General features: G+C 42.1%; 1 protein-coding gene across 1 annotated transcript in view; it reads left to right on the forward strand.

Annotated features, from left to right (window-relative positions):
- LIPC (lipase C, hepatic type) overlaps nucleotides 1–27,390 on the forward strand; it is a 275,926-nt gene that overhangs the window by 206,636 nt on the left and 41,900 nt on the right. The window contains exons 7-8 of the mRNA XM_077472827.1: nucleotides 2,776–3,009; nucleotides 3,437–3,679. Of these exons, the coding sequence (XP_077328953.1) occupies nucleotides 2,776–3,009; nucleotides 3,437–3,679 (477 nt within the window). The remainder of the gene's footprint in view (nucleotides 1–2,775; nucleotides 3,010–3,436; nucleotides 3,680–27,390) is intronic.

Genomic DNA, 27,390 nt, shown 5'->3' on the forward strand with positions numbered 1-27,390 from the left:
TACATTACCGGTTAAATGGTTTGCAAACTAATTAAACACATGTCTATTTTTCTACAATGTATTTAATTAGTCACGCTTTTACCGATGCTAAAAGTGGGAAAGCCTTTAAAAAAGGCAACTACAGTCAGTTTTATATAAAAAGGGCTTATTCAGTAAGGTAAAGATGCAGTAATTGCAGTACACTGAATAGTTGGCTGCTATAAGTTGCTCTTTTAACTCTACTAATCATTTTTTTCAAACTCCCTAAGCCCTTGTACACACGGTCGGAGATTCCGACGATGTTTCCTATCGGACCGTTTTGTCGGATATTCCGACTGTGTGTGGTCTGAATCGGACTGTTTCTGTCGGAATATCCAACGGACCAAGTTTTCCAACTTGCCGGTAAAATTTTCCGACAAAATGCTCCGATCGGACATACTCCGATCATGTGTAGCCTACTCCGACAGACAAAGTGCCACGCATGCTCAGATCAAATTCCTAGACCAAAGCTATTGACTACTAGCCTGAACGTAGTCCCATCGTAACAAAATAACGTCATCATGTTATGTACAATCGGATTTTCCAACAACTTAGTCCGACCGTGTGTATGCAACATCACTTCCGGACCTCTTCCGGAATTAATCCATCGGAATTACTCCGACGGATTTGGTTGTCGGAATCTCCGACCGTGTGTACAAGGGCTATAGATTTCCTTCAACTTCTTATTGAATCTATGGGACAGGAAGTGAAGAAAAATCTCCCCAGTGGGGCACAGATAGCAAGAAATACAATGACAGGAGTTGTAACCCTTCTGTACTCTATCTAAAAATAAAAGGACATTTCTGAGCTCTACATATGCTTTAGGCAAGTCCAACAGAGATGGAAAGGATTCCCAAAATAAAGTGCACTAGGAAACTGGGCGTCTCAATCGCTTTGGTTCCAAGTAGCCTTAAGTTGTAACTTCCACTAACCTTCACATCACTATTCAGTCCTGTAGTAAAGTAGAGGTCAGTAGCAGCAACCACTGAGTGCTGAGGTGTACCAAGGAGATAGACAATTCTGGAAATCTTGGTTTCCCAGGGGACTTCAGACAGGATTTTCTTGAAAACAGAGTGACTTTCTGGCAGCACAGCAGTGGCAGAGGCATATTTTTACTTGCTTATTTTTCAGGTATGCCCATTTGGAATAATGTGTGTTGAGTGTGTTACGTAATTTTACCTAATTTTTACATGAAAAATATAATTACTTTACCTCAGGTTTAACAGCTGAGAATACCTCAGGGAGAGTGCATTGTTTCAATAAGATAGCTGACTCATTGAACTTCATGGTATGATTAAGCAAAAAAGCAGAACCATTGTGCAGCTCTGGAAGTAGGAAGCAGAGAATGTGTATGTAATGAACAAGTATGATTGCCCTGCTTACATATAAAATATAAACTAAACATAGAATCAAGGTATATCCTTTCTATATATTCCTTTTAATGCGGGGTAGGCAACCCCTGGAGATCTACCCTAAAAACATGAAAGAAATCAAAGATCACCAGGGCACACTTTATGTTAAGCTAACCTAGCAAGGCATCATTAAAAAGTAAGGGAGGTATTAGGGGTTCAGGGGTCAGTGTTAAGTAACGCAGTGTTCAGAGGTCAGTTGCATGTAACGCCAAGCTCTGATTTCAGTGGGAGGTAATGTAATGTGATGGGATGAGGAGTAAGTAACACAAAGTTCAGAGGTCAGTAGTATGTAACACAGAGTTCAGAACTCAGTAGTAGGTTATGCAGATTGCAGAGCTCAGGAGTAATTAACACAGTGTTCAGATATCAGTAGTATGTCATGCAGATTGCAGGGCTCAAGAGTGATTAACACAGTGTTCAGAGGTGAGTAGTATGTAATGCAGAGTGCAGGGCTCAGTGGTAATTAACACAGTGTTCAGAGACCAGTAGTATGTAATGCAGATTGCAGGGCACAGGAGTAATTAACACAGTGTTCAGAGGTGAGTAGTATGTAATGCAGAGTGCAGAAGTCAGGAGTAAGTGGAGATGTCATTAGCACGTAATACTAAGTTCACATGTCAATAGTATGTATGTGATGCACAGTGCAGAGATCAGGAAAATGTGACACAGAGTGCTCAGGTGAGGCATAGGTAACTTAGAGTTTAGAGGTCAGTAGTATATAACACAGAGTTCAGAGGTCAATAGTAAGTAATGCAGTAGTGCAGGGGGTCAGTAGTATATTATGCACAGAGGAGGTCCATTAAGACATGGATGAGCAAGTCTGGGGTGGAGGAACTTGACTGACAGAGTCCTGACCTCAACCCGATAGAACACCTTTGGGATGAATTAGAGTGGAGACTGTGAGCCAGGCCTTATCATCCAACATCAGTGCCTGACCTCATAAATGCACTTTTGGAAGAATGGTCAAACATTCCTATAGACACACTCCTAAACCTTGTGGACAGCCTTCCCAGAAGAGTTGAAGCTGGTATAGCTGCAAAGGGTGGGCCAACTCAATATTGAACCTTACGGACTAAGACTTGAATGCCATTAAAGTTCATGTAAAGGCAGCTGTCCCAATACTTTTGGTAATATAGTGTATATAACATTAGAGAAGATTAACATTTAAATAAAATATTTTTTTTTCTTAAGTAGGTTATATACAACATGTACCTTTTATTAACTAGATATTCTACATCTTCAATGCATGATACAAAGCAACACTTACTAAACATGTTTTTGTATTTTCTATTAGAGCTGTTATGATTGATGTTATGTGCATGTAAATAAACACTATATTTTGTAGGACTTGATCCAGCCGGCCCTTTATTTGAAGGAATGTCTGTAACAGATCGCTTGTCTCCAGATGATGCAACCCTTGTTGATGCAATCCATACAAACACACAACAGCATATAGGATTAAGCGTTGGCATTAACCAACCAGTTGGCCACTATGATTTTTATCCCAATGGAGGCAACATACAACCTGGCTGCCAGTTCAGAGACATATACAACCATTTAGTGGAGTATGGTGTCCTTGGTAAGAAACTAAATCTACAATGCGTTACAATATGTAGTATAGTGTGATGATTACAACAGCACTGCTCAGTAATTATTTAGGTACTTCCCAATTTTAAATACAAACTTAATTCAAAGCTTTATTAATTGATTTGGATATTTGGAGAAAGGTTTACAATCTAGAATTCCCAGTTTATGGGGTTGGGTGTCACGTGTTCAATGATGTTTGCAGGCAAAATCTGCATGGTACATAACAGCAGAATCCATTTCAGTGAGCTTCAGCATGTGGTTAACTGAATCAAATCTTACATTTGGTTCCCCATGACAAAATGTGCCCAATGGAGCCTGAATATAGAGGCCAGATCTGTACCAAGTGCCAGGGCTTCCTGGTGTACCCAAATAATGACTCATGATCATGACCAACTTGTTTCTTTTTTTTTTATCATAAGGATTCTCCGAGTCAGTCAAGTGTGCTCATGAGAGATCAGTCAACTTGTTCATAGATTCCATAAAGAATGAAGACAAGCACAGCATGGCATATGAGTGTAAAGATTATGATACCTTTGAGAAGGGCATGTGCCTAAACTGTCAGCGACATGGCTGTGTCGCCTTGGGATATAATCTTATTTCAAAGAAAATGTACCCTGGACGTAGACTTTTTCTGAAGACACGATCACAAATGCCATACAAAGGTAAGTGGAGCAAAAACAAACAAACAGATTAGTACAATATGAACATCAATCATTCAGCAGATCATTTCACCCAAAGGAATCCCCTGTTTGTCAGATTCTACAAACCAGAATAGAGACATAAAATCCTCCATATACTTGTAATTATAATTATAATTATTCAATCAGAGAAATATACCATAACTGTGTTTTAAAATGTGTAGTATATGTGATATGCTGTGCAGAGTAATAATGTGGATCTGTTAACAACTGAGTTATGCAATTGGTGCTATTGGTCCCACTTTTCTACAAAGGACCAGTGGAGGCTCGTCCATAAGAGCTCTTGGGGCAGTGCCCCACCAGTTTTTGTTGCAGGAAAAAAAAAATGTAACTACCATATTTATCGGCGTATAACACGCACCCCAAGTTAAGGAGAGAAGTTTAAGGAAAAAAAACTTTTAGGAGGGAAGTTTAAGGAAAAAAAACTTACATTTTAAATGCCCATCAATGTAGCCTTGCACACTGTCCACCTGCAGCCTTCTCCAGTGTCCATCTGCAGCCTTCCCCAAAACTGCAGCATGTTTTCATTTTAAATTTAGCGCCACCGCAAAGATCTTCGGCTCCTCTCGCCGCCGACATAGACCGAGCCGAGTGTACTCGTCTCCACTCACAGTAACGCCCCCTCCCGCCCCTTGGCCCAGCTCCTATAATGGACACAACACCGGTCCAATGGCGGGACATAAAGGCTAGGAGGCAGGACTGGGCGTGATTGCGCGCAGAGTCGAGTACCCAGTACACTCGGCTTGGCGCAGTCAATGTCGGCAGAGCTCCACAGACAGAGGAGATCAGCGGGAATCAGCATATAACACGCACCCATGATTTTCCCCTGATTTTAAGAGGAAAAAAGTGTGTGTTATACGCCGATAAATACGGTATATAATTATTTTTATTATTTTTTCTGTTGTAAAATGTGTTCTGTGCCTTTAAATGCTAGTCCATGCAAGGCCTGCACTTCCCCATTGTTAGATTTCTCTCTCTCTGCTGCTGTTGCTAGGTAGATTAGAAAAAAATATGATTAGACTTTTTTTTTCTAATCTGCCTAGCAACAGGACGTCTGTCGGAAAAATAATTTACAAGTGTATTTGGGAACACTGAACCAATAAGCGTGTTTCTGCACGCTTATTGGCTGCTTGCCAGTTTCCTATTGAGTTATATGGAGCTTAATTGGGTGGGCCGAAATACTGACCTGGCCTCCCTATTGAGCTCCCTAAAATAGGGAGTTTTTTTTTTTTTAAGGGTCCGTGCTGCAGCGGATTAACACTATCCAGTGCCGCATTTCCCGAAAATCGGATTCGGTTCCGGTGTTCTGTCGAGAAGTGCCCGCTATCGAGAAGTGCCCGGGTTGTACTGCACATGCACTGTACGGAACAGCATAACAGCTGATTTTACGATAGCCGATAGAATACATTTTTCTGTTAGAATGTGCTCCGCACTCGCGAGGCAAGTTCATGTCGCCGAGGGGCGGATTTCTACATGTTGTGGGTGGATTTATAAAGGATGGGTAGTTGGGGGCGGAATTTTTAAAGATGCCCAGTGCTGCAAAACAAAACTTTTTTATGCTATTTTTCAAAAAAGAATAGTAAAAGGACAGTGAAATCATGCATCCTCATGCATCCTCATTAATGACCCAATCATACATGGCGCTGCTTGCAAATATGCATCTCTTGTGCAGGGCCATCTTTTACCAGCACAGGGGTGCATGCAATACCGTGCCACCTGTCCCATTCATTTTTATTGGGATATTATTATATTTTATTGGCTTTTGTGCTGATCAGTCACTTTTTCTCTTTGTCACACTATGCATCTCACTATATACCCCATAATAGGGCCACTAACCCCTTATTATGAGATATACTGTATACTTAGTCCACGAGACACCATATAATGGGATATACTGAGAGTGAGAAACCCCCTGTTATGGGATATATACTGAGAGACCTTTTTTTATAGGGGTTCTCTCAGTATATCCCATAATAGGGGTCTCTCACTATATATCCCATATGGGAGGGAGGGGTCTCTCTCACTCTCAGTCAGTATATCCCAAAATAGGGGGTCTTTCAGTATACCCCCTATGGCAGTGATGGCGAACCTTGGCACCCCAGATATTTTGGAACTACATTTCCTACAATGCTCATCTACACTGCAAAGTGCATAAGCTTCATGGGAAATGTAGTTCCAAAACATCTGGGGTGCCAAGGTTCGCCATCACTGTCCTAGGGTGTCTCTTACAGTGCCTCTGCCCCCTAGTATGGGATATACTAGTACAGAGACACCCCTTAATATGGGATATACTGATAGTGAGGGACACCCTATATGGGAGTGACCCCCTATTATGGGAAATACTGAGAGACCCCCTAATATGGGCTATACTGAGAGACCAGAACTCCTATTATGGGATATACTGAGAGACCCCCTATTATGGGTTATAATGAGGTTATACTGAGAGCCCCCTATTATATTATAGGGGGTTCTCAGTATATTCCATAATAGGCAGTCTCTCAGTTTAACCCATATTAAGGGGTCTTATGAGAAGTGGGAGGGGTCAAAAAGGAAAGGTGGGGTCTAGCACCCCACCATCTTAAAAATTCACTAGCCGCCACTGCAAACAACTGCTAATTTACATAATGTGGCATGTTTATTTTTATACTGCAGTCTGGGAAATGTAGAGGGGTGGAAAAGTTATGGGGATGTACCATGATTTATGTTCTTTTGTATGATAAACTTAATTTCAGGCAGTGAGAATCAGTTTTTTTTATTTCTATAAATTATAGAGAGGATTTTATGTCTTCTTTGGAATTCAGATTATTTTTTTTTAATCCAAACATTTTTATTGACAAGAATATTAAAGGACTGTTTATTGTAGTAAAAAAGATATGCATATCAACCCGCAGCATACGCATAGTACATAAAGTATATCAAAAAATAAAGACAATCACATCATATTAAGCTTATATAAAATAAAAAAATTATAATTTTGTAAAGAAATAAAAAGAACAAAAAGAGAAAACAAACAAAACCACCAGAGCTTTTTGATGGACAACAACTCAGAATAGCATATTTTCTACTCTCGGATATAAAACACAGAAAAATTCCCAAGCTCAGGTCAAAACCATTGTAACTCTTGGTGGATTCAAAATTGTAACAGTTTATCCATCACTAATTCTGGAGGGGCAAGACTTCTAGCCAATTCTGCCAAATGAGATTACATTTTTTTAACCGCATTTCAATGGCAATAAGCTAACTGTTCTCTAAGTAAAAGGGAGTTAACATAAGCAATCTACTGTGCCTTAGTAGCCACCGTGGGTGCCATCTAAAATTGGGCGATTAGCTTTCTGGTTAGGTACAATAACCTGGTCACCATGGTATAAATAACTTTTGGATTCATTTCAGCGTCAATTGCGCCCAATAGGCACAGCAACAGGTCGAGAGTTATAGATATTTGAGCTAGGTCAGAAATAACCTGTTTAACCTCCGCTCAATATCGTGTTAGTTTCGGGCAATGCCATATTATGTGTATAAAGTCCCCTCTAAACATTGAGCATTTCGGACATAAAGGAGAGTCTCTTAGGCCACAGTCAAAAAGTTTATCAGGTGTACGATAAGTTCTGTGCAGGATGAATAGTTGTGAAAGTTTATGTGAAGCAGAGATAGATACAACCAGGGGCGTAACTATAGGGTGTGCAGCAGTCGCGACCGCAACTGGGCCCTGTGATGCAGGGGGCCCATGCAGCCCCCTCTACATATGGCCGGCAGCAGCATAGGCAGCTAGGGGTACCAGTGCACCATGCACACGGGTGGATGGAGGTGAAGGGTGACTAGCAGAGCTCCATGCTCGACTATCGCACTGGCTGATATTTAGTTGTGCATTCCCCACATGACCTGTGTCCTCGGCCGGCTCCTCAGAGTACCCCTCTCCTGCTCCATGCATTGCCGCTCAGTCCAATGTCTGTTCTCCCCAGCCAGAGTCCCCCCCCCGAGTCCGGCCCACACTGCACTGCATACTTCTCCCGGGTAAACAAACTTTAAGCACACAGATGCAGTGCAGCCCTATGAGAGCCCCCCGGAGGACACTGCAGGCTTGTCTGCCAGCCCCCCTCCTCCCCCGTCATACACAGATGATGAAAGGTCTTTCTGGGAGATATGCTGATCGCCTGTCCAGAACATTGGATGGAGCCCAGGCCAACATGGATGAGTGCATGGCCTACAGCTTGGTCATGGTGAGTGAGAGGACCCCATCCCCCACACACCATTACATACCCCCTCTATCTCCCCCTGGGGACAGGGACAACTTCTCATGTGGGGACAGGGACCCCACCTCCCCTGGGGGCAGTAACTTCATCTGCCCTGGAGAAAAGGACCTCATCTCTTCTGGGGACGGGGACCCTATCCTGCCTAGGGACAGTCCCCCAATGGGGCACCTAAAAAAAAAAATAATAATAAAAAAAAAACACTGATACCAGTGGTAGAACTACAGGGCTCACAAAGGTCATACCCATGACCACGCCCTGGAGTTCCACCACCGGACTCGGAGGGAAGGGCCCTGGCTGTTGTTTCTTGCATCGGGGCCCTGAAGGTTCTAGTTACGCCACTGGATACAACAGGGACGCCCCTAGTGCCATATCCCATTAATCACCATCTATATCTCCAATATCAGTAACCCAATGGGCTCTAATTTTGAATAAGGCAGAGCCCTGAATGGAGGATGACAATACATCAAGGATCAAGGAGCAAGGAGCTAGATATATTTAAAGTAAGCGTTTGTTCTTGAGTCTGCACCGCATATCTAAGATGGAGCTATTGCTAAAATTGTTTATGTGTTAATGAGAACTCCGCACACAAGTGATCATAAGCTTTTAGGGTACTAGGAATTCTGTATTTTAGACTCATCATATCCAATACTTTACATATTATGTTCAGAATACAGCACAACAAAAATACGTAATATTATAAGCACATTTATAACCAATAGATCAGGCATATGATAGTTGTCCAGTGTTAATGTTGACATCAAATCTCGATTTTGTTTCAGTCATAGTCTTTTGACTAAAATACCATTTAAGTTTTAGTTGTATTTTAGTTATCTCAATTGTTTAGTTGTATTTTAGTCAACTAAAATCTCCAGTACATTTTAGTCGACTAAAATCGAATAGGTTTAGTTAAATAGTAATCCATCATTTAAATATTTCTCTAGAATTCAAAAATATATAAGAACCTGCGCTGGAGCATATATACCTAGTGAATGTTAAAGCAGCCACTTAAGCAATCGTGACACCAACAGCAAAAAATAAAATGAAAAAAGTAGCACTAAATCAAAAGTGATTCAATAATAAACCAATACAATAAATGAAATGAAACACAAAGAAAGGGACAAAAGGTAAAGGGACAAGAAAATAATATGTGACAAAATAAATTGTGACAAAAAAAGTTGGTCCATGTGTTTAAAATAACAAAGTTCACAAAAGTGGATCCACAATTTGTTTATCATATGGGTGTCCCACACACAAACATTTGTTAGAGAGACACAAAGTTTGAATTCTCACTTCTGTATATGTTGGGGACATAGTCCTGTGGTGGCGAAGTGAGAAACTTATATAGAAAGGAGAGTAAGTGAGGTATGTGTGTAGCATCATGGAATAACATTTCAAAAAGGGAGAGGGGTCTGGAGAGTTGATGTCAATCTGGTATACACCTCAGAATGTCCCGAACCTGAAAGACCCCATTAGAGTGTATATTGATGGTGAGAGCAGGTTTTGGATAATCATGTGCTTCAACCAGCCCCTTGGAGGTTTATTTACTAAAGCTAGAGAGTGCAAAATCAGTCTAATTCCTGCATAGAAACCAGCTTCTAACCTGAGCTTGTTCAATTAATCTTTGGCAATGAAACCTGGAAGCTGATTGGTTTCTATGCAGAATTGAGATTGACTTTGCACTCTCCAGTTTTAGTAAATAAACCTCATGGTGTCAATAAATGCAAGAGTCTGAATTTACTTGCCTCTAAGAGGCATTTGAGGTGCATTGTTCTCAGGGTAGGGTAAGACTGGGTTTTCTATCACTGAGGCAATAGGGGTTGGGTGAGGGGAAATTACTGGGAGAGGGAAGGTGCGCTGCACAACTGTTATAGGCTCTGTTGGGTGGGATTTTATTGTCTGCCAGCTGCTGGAGGTGTGCCAAAGGAAAGGTGCCATGGGTGCCACAAGAGAGATGGGTTAAGCCCCATACACACTATCAGTTTTTCTGCTGAGTTTTTCCTTCAGATTTACCAAAACCGTGTAGTAGAAGGGCCTGCCTGATTGCATACAAATGGAAACTCCTAAGGTTTGACCACATATTATATGGTTTTGGTAAATCTGAAGGAAAAAGTCAGCAGAAAAACTGATAGTGTGTATGGGGCTTAAGAGTCTTGTTCCACTTGCACCTTGCATTTTATGACCAGTTGTACACACCATGTTACCAATCAGGAGTGATGCAGTGCCCCATAGTGTTGATATGCTGTATATGAGGGAGACCAATGCCACCAAATTGTTTAGGTATAGTTATGAAAGTGTGACTTGTGTGAGCATGTTTATTATGCTCTAGAAACAACGATAACAATGAATGTATGAACGAGAGATATGCTTGTGGTATATGGATGAGAAGCATCTGTAAAAAATAAATAAGCTGTAGCAAAGTAGGGATTTCGAATGGATTCTCCCAAACCAGGTAGAAGTCAACAATTGCCAGTTGCAAAGATCTGCCCGTATTATGGATGGTAGAAAATAATTCTATATAGTTTCAAAGGGTCTGGAGTAATTCTTATTACCAGATATTGAGACTAGAGTGTGCCCATTGAAACCGGTGGTCCTTCTGTTGCTTACGCACTCTGTAGCCTGGTGTTTGGCTAGAGACCGATTTAGGACACTGTGCTGCAGTGCTCTCTCTGCTCTCAAAGGACTTCAGCTGAATGGGTTAACACTACAGTACTTCGCCTCAATCCCCCAGGGGAAGCTGACAAGCATAAGGAGCCCAAGAGACTTGATGGCTGGCAGCACTGAATCATGGGAGATGAAGTTTGGGGAAAAAAACTATACTATGGCAGTCTATGGTTCATTGGACTGCAATTCACAGTGGGAGCCGGGTATAAGGAGGGCAAGCTGTATTCTCTCAGACTGAATACTGAGGAACTCTCTCTTTGCTGTGAGGAGACCGAGGTGTGCATAACGCTGCTCCTATGTGCACATAAACTTGCTAAAGGCCTGTGGCCCTTTGCTTAGGACTGGAGTTATTCCAGGCAGATTCAGAAGTGAGCTGGCGTCTGGACAACAGGACCTCTGTTACTGTAATATTGGGGCTGGTAAAAGGACAAGCTGCCGTTAGCAAAGACTGAGCACATAGGAACAGGATATCCAGCTTGCAGCATTATTTACTGCATGCATACTTTACTGGAAATGTACACATTTGCAACACTGGGCCCCATCGCTAGCCTGTTGAAGAACTAGGACTAAAGACTGTTCCCTCAGTTAGCTACTTTAAAATAACTTTGTCTGTTGTCTTTAAGATGTACCTCTTTAGGGAGTGTTAAATTTCATTGATGCTACTGTATTTATATAGAGTACATTCTGAAGTGGTTATAGCTTATTGTTACAGAGATGTTATTGCGGTATTGATTGCTGTTACTGTTTTCTAATGCCATTACTTATTGTTCATTTTGTGAATTACCAGGTGTTCTCCAATTTATCTGCATAGAACTCCATTCTATGCTGCTATAGCCTAGTGAACTGTGATTGACCTTATCCTTTTCTTACTTATTTTGTATGTGCATACTGCTATTTACTGCAACCTGTGACAGTATATTAGGTTCATTTAACATTATCCAGTCTGATGTTTGCTTTTTGATTCTGAATCTTAGTTGTGTGCAGAGTGTCTATATTTACTGTATGATCCCAGCAGCAGTGCAGTATTCATTTGCTTGACCTGGTGTGTCAGTGAGGCTGAGGTTGATCTCAGAGTTGAGGAAGAAGAATATAGAATGCAATCTACCAAGCAGCTCCTGTGAGGGTAGCACGACAACTCTATCTGAAGTAAAGGTGACTTTGAGTTCTTTCTTATTTATTGAAATTTATTTAAAAGTTGAATGGTTCACCATACTGCTTGAATAGATAAAGTAGAATGGGGAAAGTACAGTCAGGGTAAAAAAAAAAAGAACAAAAGTTTGTCTGCATACACCACTATATTATTTTGTGCAGGGGGGTCTTCAGACCATGTATAGGAAGGGTTTATCCTAATTGTACATAAAAGTGATTTGAAGGTTTAAATAATTATCATTGAAGGCAACCCTAATGTGTTCCATTGGTAAAGGGGAAGTATTTTGCACAAGACTCATTAATTCTGACTGCCACCATTGGGGTGGCGTATAGAGCCAAAAAATCACACTATCATGTCATCAAAAATATTGTAATATGAATTCGAAAAATTGCCATTCCATCTGGTAGAAAGCATCAGAGGGGTTCCCCTCAACCAGGCAGAGTGGATAAGATTAATGACCCTGGTTGTACTATCTCGGGCTTCTTGTTGCATAACAATAGAAAAAAGCTTGAGATCAACATTAAGAAGGGCTTGGGAATTGTGTCCTTTTTTTAAGTGTGTTTCTGGTAAGAATACCGCCTAGCTTTTAATTTTTGCAAGGGTGTAGAGGAGGTGTGATCTTTTTTCTGTTGAGTCCCTTAACATGGTAGGACATACTGTATCCTTTTCCTTTATCCAACTTTTTCCCCGCCCATCAATAACCCCAGTTTCACCACCATATGAACCTCCAATAAAAATAAAGTACAAGAAAGAAAGATAAAAATCAGGAAAGGGAAGGGTGGATGGGCTTTACCCAATGTGATAAGGCAGGTTGTCCGGTGTAAAGTGGGTGAGAGGGAAGAGTGCATAGAAGGATAAGGGATTATTTCCTCTTTCCAAATTAGCAAGATGTGATTTCCCAATTTAACCCAAAGGGACTGGGGTTGACCTAAATAAGGGTAGTGTATAAGACTGGGAGTAAGGAAGATGCACCATTTAAGTTTTTTGTGAACCACAAGGAATGTGCTCCGAAATAGCATTATGCTCTCTGCATGGGAAGGTTTAGTCAAAAAGGGGGGGGGGATACATGCCTACTTATCAGACCTATACCATGCCTGTATGATAATGTATTAAAGCGGGAGTCCACCGGGACTCCGCGTTTTTTTGTTTTTTTTTTTAAAAGCCAGCAGCTACAAATACTGCAGCTGCTGATTTTAAATAGTGACACTTACCTGTCCAGCGCGCCCGCGATGTCGGCACCCGAAGCCGATCGCTCGCTCGGCTGCCGGGTCCCGCCGCCATCTTGGGTATGGGAATCAGGAAATGGAGCCTTTCGGCTTCATTTCCCGGTTCCCTACTGCGCATGCGCGAGCCGCGCGGCGCAATCCGGACGGTCCCCGCTGCCTCTGGGAGCTGTGTGTTTCCCAGCAGGCAGCGGGGCACTTGCTGAAGGGGGCGGGCGCTTGCGGAACGGGGGCGTAACCTACGCTCGTTCCGCAGAGAGCTAGCCCGGAAGTGGGTGCAGTTACCTGGATTATCCAGGTAACTGCACCCCCCTCCCCCCTGAAAGGTGCCGATTGTGGCGCCGGAGGGGGGGGGGATTCCGATGAGCTGAGGTCCATTTTAGGGTGGACCTCCGCTTTAAAGAGAACACTGTAAAATGGGAGATATATCCACTTGTTTTGAGGCAAAAAATCACAAAGATGCACTCTAAATCTGTGTTCTCTCAATGATTAGACCTTTAGAATCAAATACTGGCATTTGGCTTCTGCATGTACAGTATGTGGATCATCAGGATAGAAGTAATACAGTTCTTGGGTGTTTTAGATTCACCAGTAATAGAACTTTGTACTGTAACTCTGAGCTAGTGTCAGTGATTAGGGGTCAGTAAATTTACCAAGATGCGAGAAAGATCCATGTCAAGCACTGGAATGACAGTTCCTAATGAAGTCGCAATAAGGTTGCTTTTCTATGAACCAGAACCCAATCTACCAATTTGGTATTATGTATAGAGGAAAACCTGGACCTGGGCAGTACTCCTGATCATACTACGTCAGCCACAAATTGTGAGGATCTACAAGCCAGAATAGAAGGCATAAAATACAAACAGGAGGTCTCTTGAAGGTGAAAGTATCTGGTAGTCAGTATACAAGCATTTGAGATAGTGAGCAGACCAATCGGAGCATCCAGTAAAACTTTAATTGCTGATTATATAGGATGGAAAATTTATAAGCAAATCGAATTGCATAAAAAAACAAAACAGTGGGCACAAAGAGTGCTATTTAAAAAATGTGAACTCACATAAAACCAATAATTTAGTTATGAGTGGATTCAGACATTTTCCATCTGCTACCTTATTGTGGTATATGAATCAGGTCATTCCTAATATAAGAGAAGTGAAAAGGCTGGATTCACACTGTAGGTATGAATGGCCATTATAGTTTCCCTTTGCCTTTCACAAAAAACTGCAGCACATACACTATACTATAAAAAAGCTGAAACTGTTATAGCTGCAAAGGGTGGGCAAACGCAATATTGAACCCCACGGACTAAGACTTGGATGCCATTAAAGCTCATGTGCATGTAAAGGCACGTGTCTTGTACATGTGAACCAGCCCCAAAGAAAATGATAGTAATTTCTACTTGGAATTTCTTTTTTTTTTGTAGCAAAATGCATGTAAATAGGCCCTTACAATTTACGTTGGCATTAGTTAGCACAGTGAAAATCCAAACAACAAACTCTTAATACAGAGAGGCACATTGGGGATACAGTTTTCTGTATCTGAACTCCATCCATTTTCCTCCCATGTTCCTGTTTAGATAAATAAAGCAAAGTCTTCCAGAATAGGCGTAATGCAATATGCTTAGTGGGAACCGCTCTGGAATAATATTGAAAACTGCTTCATAAATAACCTTTAACAAATTATGATCGGGAAACGTGCACTTTTTATTTGTTGTCTTAAGCTACTTCTTGATGGACATCAAAAACATCTGCCTTTATGCATCATATTTTTTATCTTCTTGTAAATGCCATAGATAATATTTCACATGTTCAGGACAAAGGGTGGTAGAGCGCCAGCTGTCTCGTGTGTCTGCAAAAACAAATTATTGGCTGAAAATGTTAATATTCAAAGGGAATTTCACCATATGCTCTAGTAAATATATTGCAGACTTTGTCATTCCAGCAGCCAATGAAGTCACATAGGATTTATCAAGTGTGGATGTTGACTTTACATAGCAATGAGATATTGAATCAGTGGACACTTGACAGAGACAAATAGCTTTGCTCAAATGTCATTTTGTACCTTATTTACAATGATTATTTTGTTTTATAAATACTCATTTTAAGATCTGAGATCAGTTATGCATACAATACAAGACAAATAAGAGCTGGGCCCCTCTAGCTTCATTGTATTTCAAGGAGTTCTTTGCAATTCTTTCTTTTTATTTTCATCTAATTGGATTCACATTGACATGCATTATTCCTGTTCTGCTTCACAATATATTGGTAGGTGTTTGAATAGTAGGCTATAAGCTTTTCTTCCGTAAGGAGAAAACTTTAAAATACCTTCTGATTTAGAAAGCCTCACTTCTATCACAGATCCGAAATATAAATGATCTAATCCTCATTTTAGTTTAGAGGGCAGATCCATGTAAATAAATTCTTTATGCACTTTTGTGGCCATCCAGAACTGCTGATTTTATAGATGTATCTTTAATATTATAGAGCCACGTATTCTAAACTGCATACAGCTGCTTTAGGCTAGCTGGCCATCATTAGTGCACCGTATGAAAGCCATTATACGACAGCTGGCCATTCACGTTAAGATTTCCCCATCCACGCTAAGCAGCATGGTTTTGGATGACTTGGCAGTGCCAGCTATTGTATTCTGACAGCCATCACTTGCGGCTGTCAGAATGGTTAAATAGTGCTTTTAACTGATTGGATGCAGGTGCTGGTTGAACAAGAATTTTCCACTTCTTCAAATAGTCAGTTGCAAAATTAAGTCTGCTGAATTGGCTGGAAATTGATCCATGTATGGTCAGCTGTATAGTTTAGAAAAAAGTTTAGGTATAGTTTAGAAAAATTTATACAAAGCTGGGATGGGTGAGCCATTATTCACAGTCGGTTTACAGAGGGGAGGGGAGAAACTGGCAGGATCAGCCAGGTTTCTTTTTAGGTATTACAGGGGTCCAAATGGCACAGGACAAGCACTGAGTCATATGACATGCTTTAAAGGAACGGGATCCATTTTCTGGGGGTTAACATACTCTTTAAACAATCACATACCATTTCAAAATCTTACACACACACACACGTGCACATATATATATATATATATATATATATATATATATATATATATATATATACATATACAGTGGGGACGGAAAGTATTCAGACCCCCCTAAATTTTTCACTCTTTGTTATATTGCAGCCATTTGCTAAAAATCATTTAAGATAATTTTTTTTCCTCATTAATATACAAACAGCACCCCATATTGACAGAAAAACACAGAATTGTTGACATTTGTTCAGATTTATTAAAAAAGAAAAACTGAAATATCACATGGTCCTAAGTATTCAGACCCTTTGCTCAGTATTTAGTAGAAGCATAGAAGCACCCTTTTGATCTAATACAGCCATGAGTCTTTTTGGGAAAGATGCAACAAGTTTTTCACACCTGGATTTGGGGATCCTCTGCCATTCCTCCTTGCAGATCCACTCCAGTTCTGTCAGGTTGGATGGTAAACGTTGGTGGACAGCCATTTTTAGGTCTCTCTAGAGATGCTCAATTGGGTTTAAGTCAGGGCTCTGGCTGGGCCATTCAAGAACAGTCACGGAGTTGTTTTGAAGCCACTCCTTCATTATTTTAGTTTTTCGTTTAGGGTCATTGTCTTGTTGGAAGGTAAACCTTTGGCCCAGTCTGAGGTCCTGAGCAGTCTGAAGAAGGTTTTTGTCCGTGATATCCCTGTACTTGGCCGCATTCATCTTTCCCTCGATTGCAACCAGTCATCCTGTCCCTGCAGCTGAAAAACAGCCCCACAGCATGATGCTGCCACCACCATGCTTCACTGTTGGGACTGCATTGGACAGGTGATGAGCAGTACCTGCTTTTCTCCACACATGCCGTTTAGAATTAAGGCCAAAAAGTTCTATCTTGGTCTCATCAGACCAAAGAATCTTATTTCTCACCATCTTGGAGTCCTTCAGGTGTTTTTTTAGCAAACTCCATCCGGGCTTTCATGTGTCTTGCACTGAGGAGAGGCTTCCATCAGGGCACTCTGCCATAAAGCCCCGGCTGGTGGAGGGCTGCAGTGATGGTTGACTTTCTACAACTTTCTCCGATCTCCCAACTGCATTTCTGGAGCTCAGCCACAGTGATCTTTGGGTTCTTCTTTACCTCTCTCACCAAGACTCTTTGTCCCCGATAGCTCAGTTTGGCCGGACGGCCAGCTCTAGGAAGGGTTCTGGTAGTCCCAAACATCTCCCATTTAAGGATTATGGAGGCCACTGTGCTCTTAGGAATCTTAAGTGCAGCAGAATTTTTTTGTAACCTTGGCCAGATCTGTGCCTTGCCACAATTCTGTCTCTGAGCTCTTCAGGCAGTTCCTTTGACCTCATTATTCTCATTTGCTCTGACGTGCACTGTGAGCTGTAAGGTCTTATATAGACAAGTGTGTGGCTTTCCTAATCAAGTCCAATCAGTATAATCAAACACAGCTGGACTCAAATGAAGGTGTAGAACCATCTAAAGGATGATCAGAAGAAATGGACAGCACCTGAGTTAAATATATGAGTGTCACAGCAAAGGGTCTGAATACTTAGGACCATGTGATATTTCAGTTTTTCTTTTTTAATAAATCTGCAAAAATGTCAACAATTCTGTGTTTTTCTGTCAATATGGGGTGCTGTGTGTACATTAATGAGGGAAAAAAATGAATTTAAATGATTTTAGCAAATGGCTGCAATATAACAAAGAGTGAAAAAATTCAAAAATGTAAGGGGGTTTGAATACTTTCCGTCCCCACTGTGTATATGTGTATATATATATATATATATATATATATATATATATATATATATATATATATATATATATATATATATATATATATATATTATAGTATATACAGTGCATCTGGAAAGTATTCACAGCACTACACCTTTACAGCCTTATTCCAAAATGTATTAAATTCATTATTTTCCTCAAAATTCTACAAACAATACCCCATAATGACAACATGAAAGAAGCTTGTTTGAAATCTTTGCAAATTTATTAAAAATAAGAAAATGAAAACAAAATGGCACACCTATTTTTGGGCAGCTTCTCCATTTCCAGATCTCTCCAGAGATGTTCAATTGGGTTCAAGTTTGGGCCATTCAAGGACATTCACAGAGTTGTCCCATAGCCACTCCTTTGTTATCTTGGCTATGTGAATAGGGTCACTGTCCTGTTGGAAGATGAACCTTCTCCCCAGTCTGAGGTCAAGAGCGGTCTGGAGCAGGTTTTTATCAAGGGTGTCTCTGTACATTGCTGCTTTCATCTTTCCCTTGATCCTAACTAGTCTCTCAGTTCCTGGCACGGAAAAACATCCCCAAAGCATGATGCTGCCACCACCATGCTTCACTGTAGGAATGGTATTGAACAGGTCATAAGTGATGCCTGGTTTCCTTCAGACATGACGCATGCCATTCAGGCCAAAGAGTTCAATCTTTGTTTCATCAAGCCAAAGAATTTTGTTTCTCGTGGTCTGAGAGTCCTTCAGGTGCCTTTTGGCAAACGCCAGGTGGGGTGTCATGTACCTTTTAGTGGGTGAGTGTGAGTGGCTTTTGTTTGGCCACTTTACCATACAGACTTGATTGGTGGAGTGCTGCAGAGATGGTTGTTTTTCAATAAGGTTCTCCTCTCTCCACAGAGAAACGCTTGAACTCTGTCAGAGTGACCATCAGGTTCTTGGTCACCTCCCTAAGGCTCTTCTCCCCCGATCACTCAGTTTTACCACTCTAGGAAGAGTCCTGTTGGTAACAAACTTCTTTCATTTACAGATGATGGAGGCCACTGTACTCATTAGGACCTTCAATGCTGCAGAAATTTGTCTGTGGCCTTCTCCAGATCTGTGCCTCGAAACAATCCTGTCTCGGAGGTCTACAGACATTTCCTTGGACTTCATGGCTTGGTTTGTGCTCTGAAACTTTTAACTGTGGGACCTTAACTATACAGGTGTGTGCCTTTCCAAATCATGCCCAGTCAACTCAATTTACCACATGTGGATGCCAATCAAGTTGTAGAAACATCTTAAGGATGCTCAGTGGAAACAGTATGCTCCTGAGCTCAATTTTGAGTGTCGTGCAAATGCTGTGAATACTTGTACATGTTATTTTAAATTTTTGTTTTATTTTTAATACATTTGCAAAGATTTCAAAAAACTTCTTTCACGTTGTCATTATGGAATATTGTTTGTAGAATTTTAAGGAAAAAAATTTATTTAATCGATTTTGAAATAAGGCTGTAACATAACAAAATGTGGAAAAAAGTGAAGCTCTGTAAATGCTTTCCAGATGCACTGTATATATTTTGTTTTTTTCTGTTACACAAAGGATCAGTCTTCAAAGGGAATAGCCATAATCAAAGTGAGCAGCGTCTTGTGTCTGTGGGTAGCCTATGTTTATTCTCTGACTATGAACCAAAAAGAGGATCAGTTCTACTAGTTGCCAATGTGGAGTGCAGAAAAGCTGTGTTTTTCCACAATCTTACTACAGTAAGATTAAAGGATACAGCAACCAAAAACAGATTTTTACAGTTTGGATGCATGTTAGTAAAGCCAGTCAAGCATTTATATATTCACCACAAAGTTAATCAGCAACCCATAATATTTTACCATATTTTTTCTTTATATCATGCACTGGTATTATTGGGCCAGTGTAGTTCACTCCATAAGTTATCATGACAATGTCACACTGGTGAAACTGTTGCTGGCAAGAAATCACCAATGACAGGATTGTTTGGAGGACACAGCAGGGAGTAAAAACACTCACCTTTTTACATGTGCCATTCCCTTTCTGGTGGTAAAGGAGAGGTATTACTTTCCTTTTCAGCAGTGAGGGTGCAATGTGTTTCTGCAGGATCGGGCAACGGAGTGACACATACAAAGCAGGTATGTGTCCTCCATGTATTTCCTATATTTATAAGGACAGGTCCTCTTTAACCACTTCAGCCCCAGAAAGATTTGCCCCCTTAATGACCAGGCCATTTTTTTGCGATACGGCACCGCATCTCTTTAACTAACAATTACACGGCCATGCGACGTTGTACACAAACAAATTTGGTGTCCTTTTTTCCCACAAACAGAGCTTTCTTTGGGTGGTATTTTGATCACCTCTGCGGATTTTATATCTTGCGCTATAAACAAAAAAAGGCTGTCAAGTTTGAAAAAAAAAACAATATTTTTTACTTTTTTGCTGTAATAAGTATTCAAAAAGTAAATTAAAAAAACAAATTTCTTCATCAGTTCAGGCCAGGAATGGCCAACCTTTTGAGGAGCGAGGGCCACTTTAGCAACTTGGTAACAGGTCACGGGAGACAATGAGTGTAGAGGATGGATGGCAGGTCTGTGTCCACTCTGCAAACGTAGAGCAGACACAGATGCAGCCTGCTCTACCCTAAGGGCCCTCCGGTCTGCCCAGACAGAAGAGGACAGATCCCCTTCTGTTTTTTTAAAGCAGATCGGATTGCAGATAGGCGGGTGTAAACAGACACGAGTCTGTTTACATCTGCCATTCTATAGAGGTGAATGGAGGGTCCGATTGGGTCCGCCTGAAAAACAGACAGGCCAACCCGATTGTGTGAAAGGGGCCTAAGGCTGCTTTCACACTGATGTACAGTGGTTTCCCTGCATCTCAACTGACCGTGATCTTCGCTTCTTCCTCAGGATTCCTGCAGCTGGTTGCTGCTGTCCCCCATGTGATTATAACTGGTGGCTGTTCCTGGCTGTCCTCCAGGGCTGGTACTGCTGTTGGGTACTTCGGACAGGTGCTGTTACTGCTGTCTGGTAATGGTACTGCTCCCTGGTACTGGTACTACTGGATGGTAATGGTACTGCTCCCTGGTACTGGTACTCCTGGCGGATACTGGTACTGCTGGCGGGTACTGGTACTGCTGGCTGGTACTGCTGGTTGGTACTGGTACTGCTGGTGGGTACTGGTACTGCTGGTGGGTACTGGTACTGCTGGCTGGTACTGCTGGTTGGTACTGATACTGCCAGTGGGTACTGGTACTGCTGGTGGGTATTGGTACTGCTGGCGGGTGCAGGTACTGCTGGTGGGTACTAGTACTGCTGGCTGGTATTGCTGGCGGGTAATGGTACTGCTGGTGGTTACTGCTGGTTGGTACTGGTACTGCTGGCTGGTATTGCTGGCTGGGTACTGGTACTGCTGGCTGGTACTGCTGGTGGGTACTGGTACTGCTGGCTGGTACTGGTACTGCTGGTGAGTACTGCTGGCAGGTACTGGTGGCTGGTGACTGGTACTGGTGGCTGATACTGGTACTGCTGGCTGCTGGCTGAGATCATGGGTTCCCATGCATTAGTGTGACAGAAGCATGCAGCTGCAGTAGAGAGCAGAGCCGATGTTTCCTATCACAGGCTGAGTACATTTGGTATCACTTCACCTGTGAAGGAGGCGGCGGTATACAGGAAGCATCAGCTCTACTTTCTCTAGCGGCGACTCCGTTCTACCAACTAATGCTTGGAGATGGCGGGTCGGGAACCCCCGATCTGGGCTGGCTGACCCACCATCTCAGAGAAAGACATGGATGGGCCACATTGGAGGGCACTGCGGGCCAGCAGTTGGGCACTGCGGGCCAGCAGTTGGGCACCCATGGTTTAGGCCAATATGTATTCTTCTACATATTTTTGGTAAAAAAAAATCTCAATAAGCGCATATATTGATTGGTTTGCACAAAAGTTCTACATCTACATAATAGGGGATAGATTTATGGCATTTTTATTATAATTTTTTTTTTACTAGTAATGGCAGTGATCAGCATTTTTTTTAGAAGGACTGCGACATTGCGGTGGACAGATCGGACACTTTTTTTGGACCAGTGACATTTATACAGTGATCAGAGCTAAACATAGCCACTGATCACTGTATAAATGGCACAGGGAAGGGGTTAACACTAGGGGGAGATCAAGGGGTTAAGTGTTCCCTAGGGAGGTGTTTCTAACTGATGGGGGAGTGTACTGGCAGGGAGCAGAGATCGCTGTTCCTGATCACTAGGTACAGACGATCTCTCTCTACTCCCCTGTCTGAACGGGGATCTGTTTGTTTACATTGACAGATCCCTGTTCTGGCTCTCTGTGGAGCAATCGCAGGTGGCCGATGGACATCACAGCTGCCGGCCACGCGCATCAGTTCTAGCAGCGTGCGTGCCTGCTATTGCTCCTGAAGCGGCCAACGTGCAGCTATGGCGATTTGCGCAGCCGTGCCAACCTGGCGTAGTATAATGACGGCGGCTGGTCGGCAGGCGGTTAATGAGACATCGATGAGACTGTGATGTCTCTCTTGCACTCTACTGAAGCTAATGTAGACACACAATAGGTCCTCCCCCGCTACAATGGGATTTTAAAGGCAACTCATATATTCAACCAGAAATATAAAAAATTTAAAATTTTATCAATAAAATTTTACATTTTATATATTTCTGGTTGAATATATGAATTACCTTTAAAGTCCCATTGCACCGGGGGGGGGGGGGGGGTACCCATTTTTCTACTTTCAAATTATTAGGGATGTTGTGGTTTAATTTTTCTACTGAAGCTAATGGAGCACAGATTGTCACAGCCAAAATGGAAAGTGACATAATACATGTTGCTTCCTTGCTGGGGGTTGTGTTTTCCAGTGGTCCATTGAAGTGATCTGAAGGCTGCACAGACATCTGAAAGCAACCAGTCAGCTTGCAACACTAATGCCGCGTACACACGACCGGACTTTCTGGCAGAAAAGGTCCAACAGAATCCTTCCGTCGGATATTACGACCATGTGTGGGCTTCATTGGACTTTTTTCTTCAAAAATTCAGACGGACCTAGAAATAGAACATGTTTCAAATCTGTCCGACGGAATCAATTTCTATCGGGAAAACCGTTCGTCTGTATGCTGGTTCGATGGACCAAATACGACACAAGGGCAGCTATTGGCTACTGGCTATTGACCTTCCTTTTCCAGTCCCGTTTTATGTCACCACGTTCAAAACGAACGGACTTTGGTCCGTTAGTGTGTGGGCAAGTCCTTTCGGTCGGAACTCCATCGGGAAGACCGTCTGACCTTTTCTGCCTGAAAGTCCGGGCGTGTGTACACAGCATTACAACCTACAGCAACCAGGAGAATGTGTAAACCCCCTGCTACTGCTGACTTATGATATACGAAAGCAGCAGCAAAAGAGTTAAACATACTTTGCCCCGGTTTGGTACTTATTATGAAATTGAGGGATGTATCTTTATTTTACTTTGAACTGTAAACCTTTTGATAGATTTTAGACCTGTTCCGTTTGCTACCACTCTATTGTGGCCTATTACTGCTAAAAAACAAAAAACAAAAAAACAATCATGTCTTGCAGCAAAAACTACATAAAAGAGATATTTTATCAAATTCATCAGATAGGGGCACTGAATAATATTCCTAGTACTAATGTACAATTTAAAAAAATTATTACACATACAAATTATATGATGCCAGGATATAATGTTGTTGATGCTGCCACTGAGAATTGCATGGTTCTGTAAACCCAGACTCTACAGCATGTCATTTGGAGAATTTATGTTTTTCCCATGTCACCCTGAAAGTTACATGAAACAAAGAACCATCTCCCCTCTGAACAGTACGTTTTCAAGTTTTTTTTTGCATTGGTACATGTCTCCCCTGTCAGTGTCCTAGTCTTCCTGTGCACGTTGTCAATCTCTTGACTTTTAACTTCAAGAATGGAAAAAATAGATTTTTTAACCACTACAATACAGGGCACTTTCGCCCCCTTCCTTCCCAGCCCAATTTTCAGCTTTCAGCGCTCTAGCGCTTTCAGTGACAATTACGCGGTCATGCTACACTGTACCCAAATGAAATTGTTATCATTTTGTTCGCACAAATAGAGCTTTATTTTGGTGTTATTTATTCACGACTCCGTTTTTTTTTTTTGCGATATAAGCGCAAAAATAGCGGAAATTTGGAAAAAAAACAATATTTTCTTTTTTCTATTTGAAAAGAAATCCAATAAAATCAAATTTTGTCATAAATTTAAGCCAAAATGTATTCTGCTACATGTTTTTGGTAAAAAAATTCCGTTAAGTGTATAATAATTGGTTTGTGTAATCACGGACATATGTACGCAAATGATCATGTACATATGTGTGCAGGTGATCACGTACATATGTGTGCAGATAATCATTGGGACATGTGATTTTAGTGGGATATATGTGGGGGACATGTTTTTATTATTAGGGACATGTGTTTTTATTATTTGGGGACATGTATGTTTTGGGGATATGTGTGTTTTGGGGACATGTGTGGGGACTGTGTTTGTACTGTGTGGTGTGTTGTGTGTTTACACTACACTGATGATCAGTGAGTAAAAAGCTGTAAAAAGCAGCCCATACTCACTGATCATCAGCCGGCTGCAGCGTTTTGCTCTCCTCTCCTCAGCAGTGACTTCCGTGTGAGGAGAGGAGAGCCGATTGCCTAGCAACCGGCTGTTTGTTTACATCACATGACGGCCGTGATTGGACACGGCCGTCATGTGATCAGGAGGGCCAATCACAGAGCCCTCCTGCCGATCTGAGATGTGCCGTGTCCGGGTGACACGAGCACATCGGGATCGCGCCGCTGCGCGGGCGATCCCGCTACTCCTGAATGACGTTCCTGAATGTCCTATCAGGAGTAGACGGCTCCCACCCGGCCGTATATATGCATTGGCCGGGTGGGAAGTGGTTAAGATTTGCTTCCCATTGACTTCAATAAGGTTTGCATTGAAGTTTGCAATTCAGCCGCTAGAGGACCAGTTTTAACCCCCATCTAGCAGCCAAAAAGATGTTAAATCTGCCCGCAAAACGCCGTCAGGGAGGCGTTTTGCTGGCGGTATCGCATCGCTGCCCCATTGATTTCAATGGAGAGCAGTGGTGGCAGAGCGGTGAGTTCACTGCACCTTCACCGCTCCAAAGAAGCTGCTGGCAGGACTTTTTCTGATGCCCTGCCAACGCACTGCTCCAGTGTGAAAGCCCTTGGGCTTTCACACTGGAGTGCATGGAGCAGCTGCTTTGGGGTGGTTTGCAGGTGCTCTTTTTAACGCTATAGCACCTGCAAAACGCTCCAGTGTGAAAGGGTAAGAGAAAACTGCAATCTTCAAAGTATGTGTTTCTTTTTTGGCCAACCTCATTGATTATTACTGAAATAATCTTGCTGTGTAGAATAGGAAGGTGTTAAATAAAATGCCAGCTCTGAGTGTCAAATAATACTAAATAAGCCATTTTGCTTTTTTTTTTTTTTTTTTTTTTTATATTATTAATATATATATATATATATATATATATATATATATATATATATATATATATATATAAAATAAAAAATATATATACGGGTGTACTTTAATAAACTGTAAACTGTAGATAAAATAGTTTTAGCTGAGGTTCTCTGAAAACTGGAAATCTGTGAATATAGACACCTTTAAAAAAAAAAAAAAAAGAGTACATAACAGAGCAAGAAGACTTTTGCTCATGCTCAGGGCAGTGGATAAGGGGGGACCCTTGGTCCTCCTGTACAGGGCCCGGGCCAGCAGGGGGGCCCAGGCACCAGGGTGTGGGCAGGGAGGGTAATTGGTGTGGTAGGGGAGGGGCAATTACTGGAACTTCCCCTGTTCAAGTCGCTCTCTGCAGAAGCTGAAAGCTGACATTTTCTCTCCCTCCCACCAGCTTTCAGCTTCTGCAGAGAGCCATACAGGAGATCGGTTCCAGTAATTGCCCCCCCCTTCACCCCACCACCAAGCCCCCTGTGTGCTCCCCCTACAGTGCCTCCAGCTTACCTCCTTTGCTTTCCTTTCCTTTCCACTGGCAGCTGCAATCACACAATAGGATCCTTCAGGATGGAGAGCAAGGTTATGCTGCGTACACACAACCTTCCGGTTGACTTTCCGGCAGACTAGGTCTGGTGGGATCAGTCTGTCGGACAATACGATCATGTGTGGGCTAGTCCGATCATTTAAAATAAAAATCAGATGGACCTAGAAATAGAACATGGTTCCAATCTATCCGACGGGCTCAATTACGATGGACTAAAATCAGGAAAACTCGTCTGTTTGCTAGTCCGACGGACCAAATATGATGCAAGGGCAGCTATTGGCTTCTGGCTGTTGAACTTCCTTGTTTAGTGATGCTTACGTCATCACCTTCAAAACGAATGGACTTTCGAATGGACTTAGTCCGTTCATGTGTGGCCAAGTCTGTTTGTTCAGAAAGTCAGTCGGAACTCCACCAAAAGTCCATCTGGAAGACCGTTGGACCTAGTCTGCTGGAAAGTCTGGTAGTGTTTACTCAGCATAAGAGACTAGCAAATATGTCATATTTACCAGCCCCCATCCTTTCCTGAATGAACACAATGAGTGATTGGTACTGGTCTCACTCACTGTGGTCATTCACATTTGAAGCATAGTAAACTGTTTGGGGGGCTCTGTCAGGTTGGCTGGCTGGGGCCCCCGTGGTTTATAACAGCCCTACTCATGCGCATGTTCATAGTTCTGAGCAAAGGCTTACTGCAGAATGTGTACTAGCATGCACGCACAAATGTATTAGTGGGCCATGCACTGTAAGAGGTGCATGCACACGCTCGACACTGCCATTGAAGCTAAATGCCTTAAGTTGGATTATGACAAACAGATTTCTGAGTGGTCTTCAACTAGTTCCTGCTTTACCTGTGCCCTGACCGGAAATATTTGCCTTCTGTGCATGACCAGGCTGTACCCTGACCTGTCTCTGTATTCCTGACTACCTGTTGTGAGTTCGGCTCATACACCAACTCTGCTTCTGCCCTATGTTCCTGTACCTCACTGCCCGACAATGTACTGATCCTGGCTTGTATCTTGACTCTGCTCCTGCCTGATGTTCCTTTACCTCGCAGCCCGACAGTGTACTGATCCTGGCTTGTATCCTGACTCTGCTCCTGCCTGATGTTCCTGTACCTCGCAGCCCAGCTGTTAATAACCCTTTGGCTTGTGTCCTGATTATGTCCCTGTCTGCTAATCAAATGTCACTGTGTTCTGTTCTCTGATCCCTGTCTGGTGATCCACAGTCATCTGCATCCAGGGCCGTTTTTAATATAAGTTGGACCCTGGGCAAAAAATTTCTTGCCCCCCCCCCCCATGCAGTTTCACTCTCCACCTGCTTTGAGGCATACAATAAATCGCAGCTAGACTCAAAATCAGTTAACTGAATCAGATCAGACAGCAATAATTGCGATTAGTTGCTAGAGGTTACAGCACATGATTTATGCTTGTTGATTGGTTGCTAGAGATTACTGTACATCAATACTGCTCACTGATTGGTTGCTAGAGGTTACTGCACATCATTACAGCTTACTGATTGGTTGCTAGAG

This window comes from Lithobates pipiens, unplaced genomic scaffold (genome assembly GCF_037356315.1).
Source record: "Lithobates pipiens isolate NorthernLeopardFrog02 unplaced genomic scaffold, aLitPip1_a1.2 Scaffold_8, whole genome shotgun sequence".
NCBI classification, from domain to species: Eukaryota; Metazoa; Chordata; class Amphibia; order Anura; family Ranidae; genus Lithobates; species Lithobates pipiens.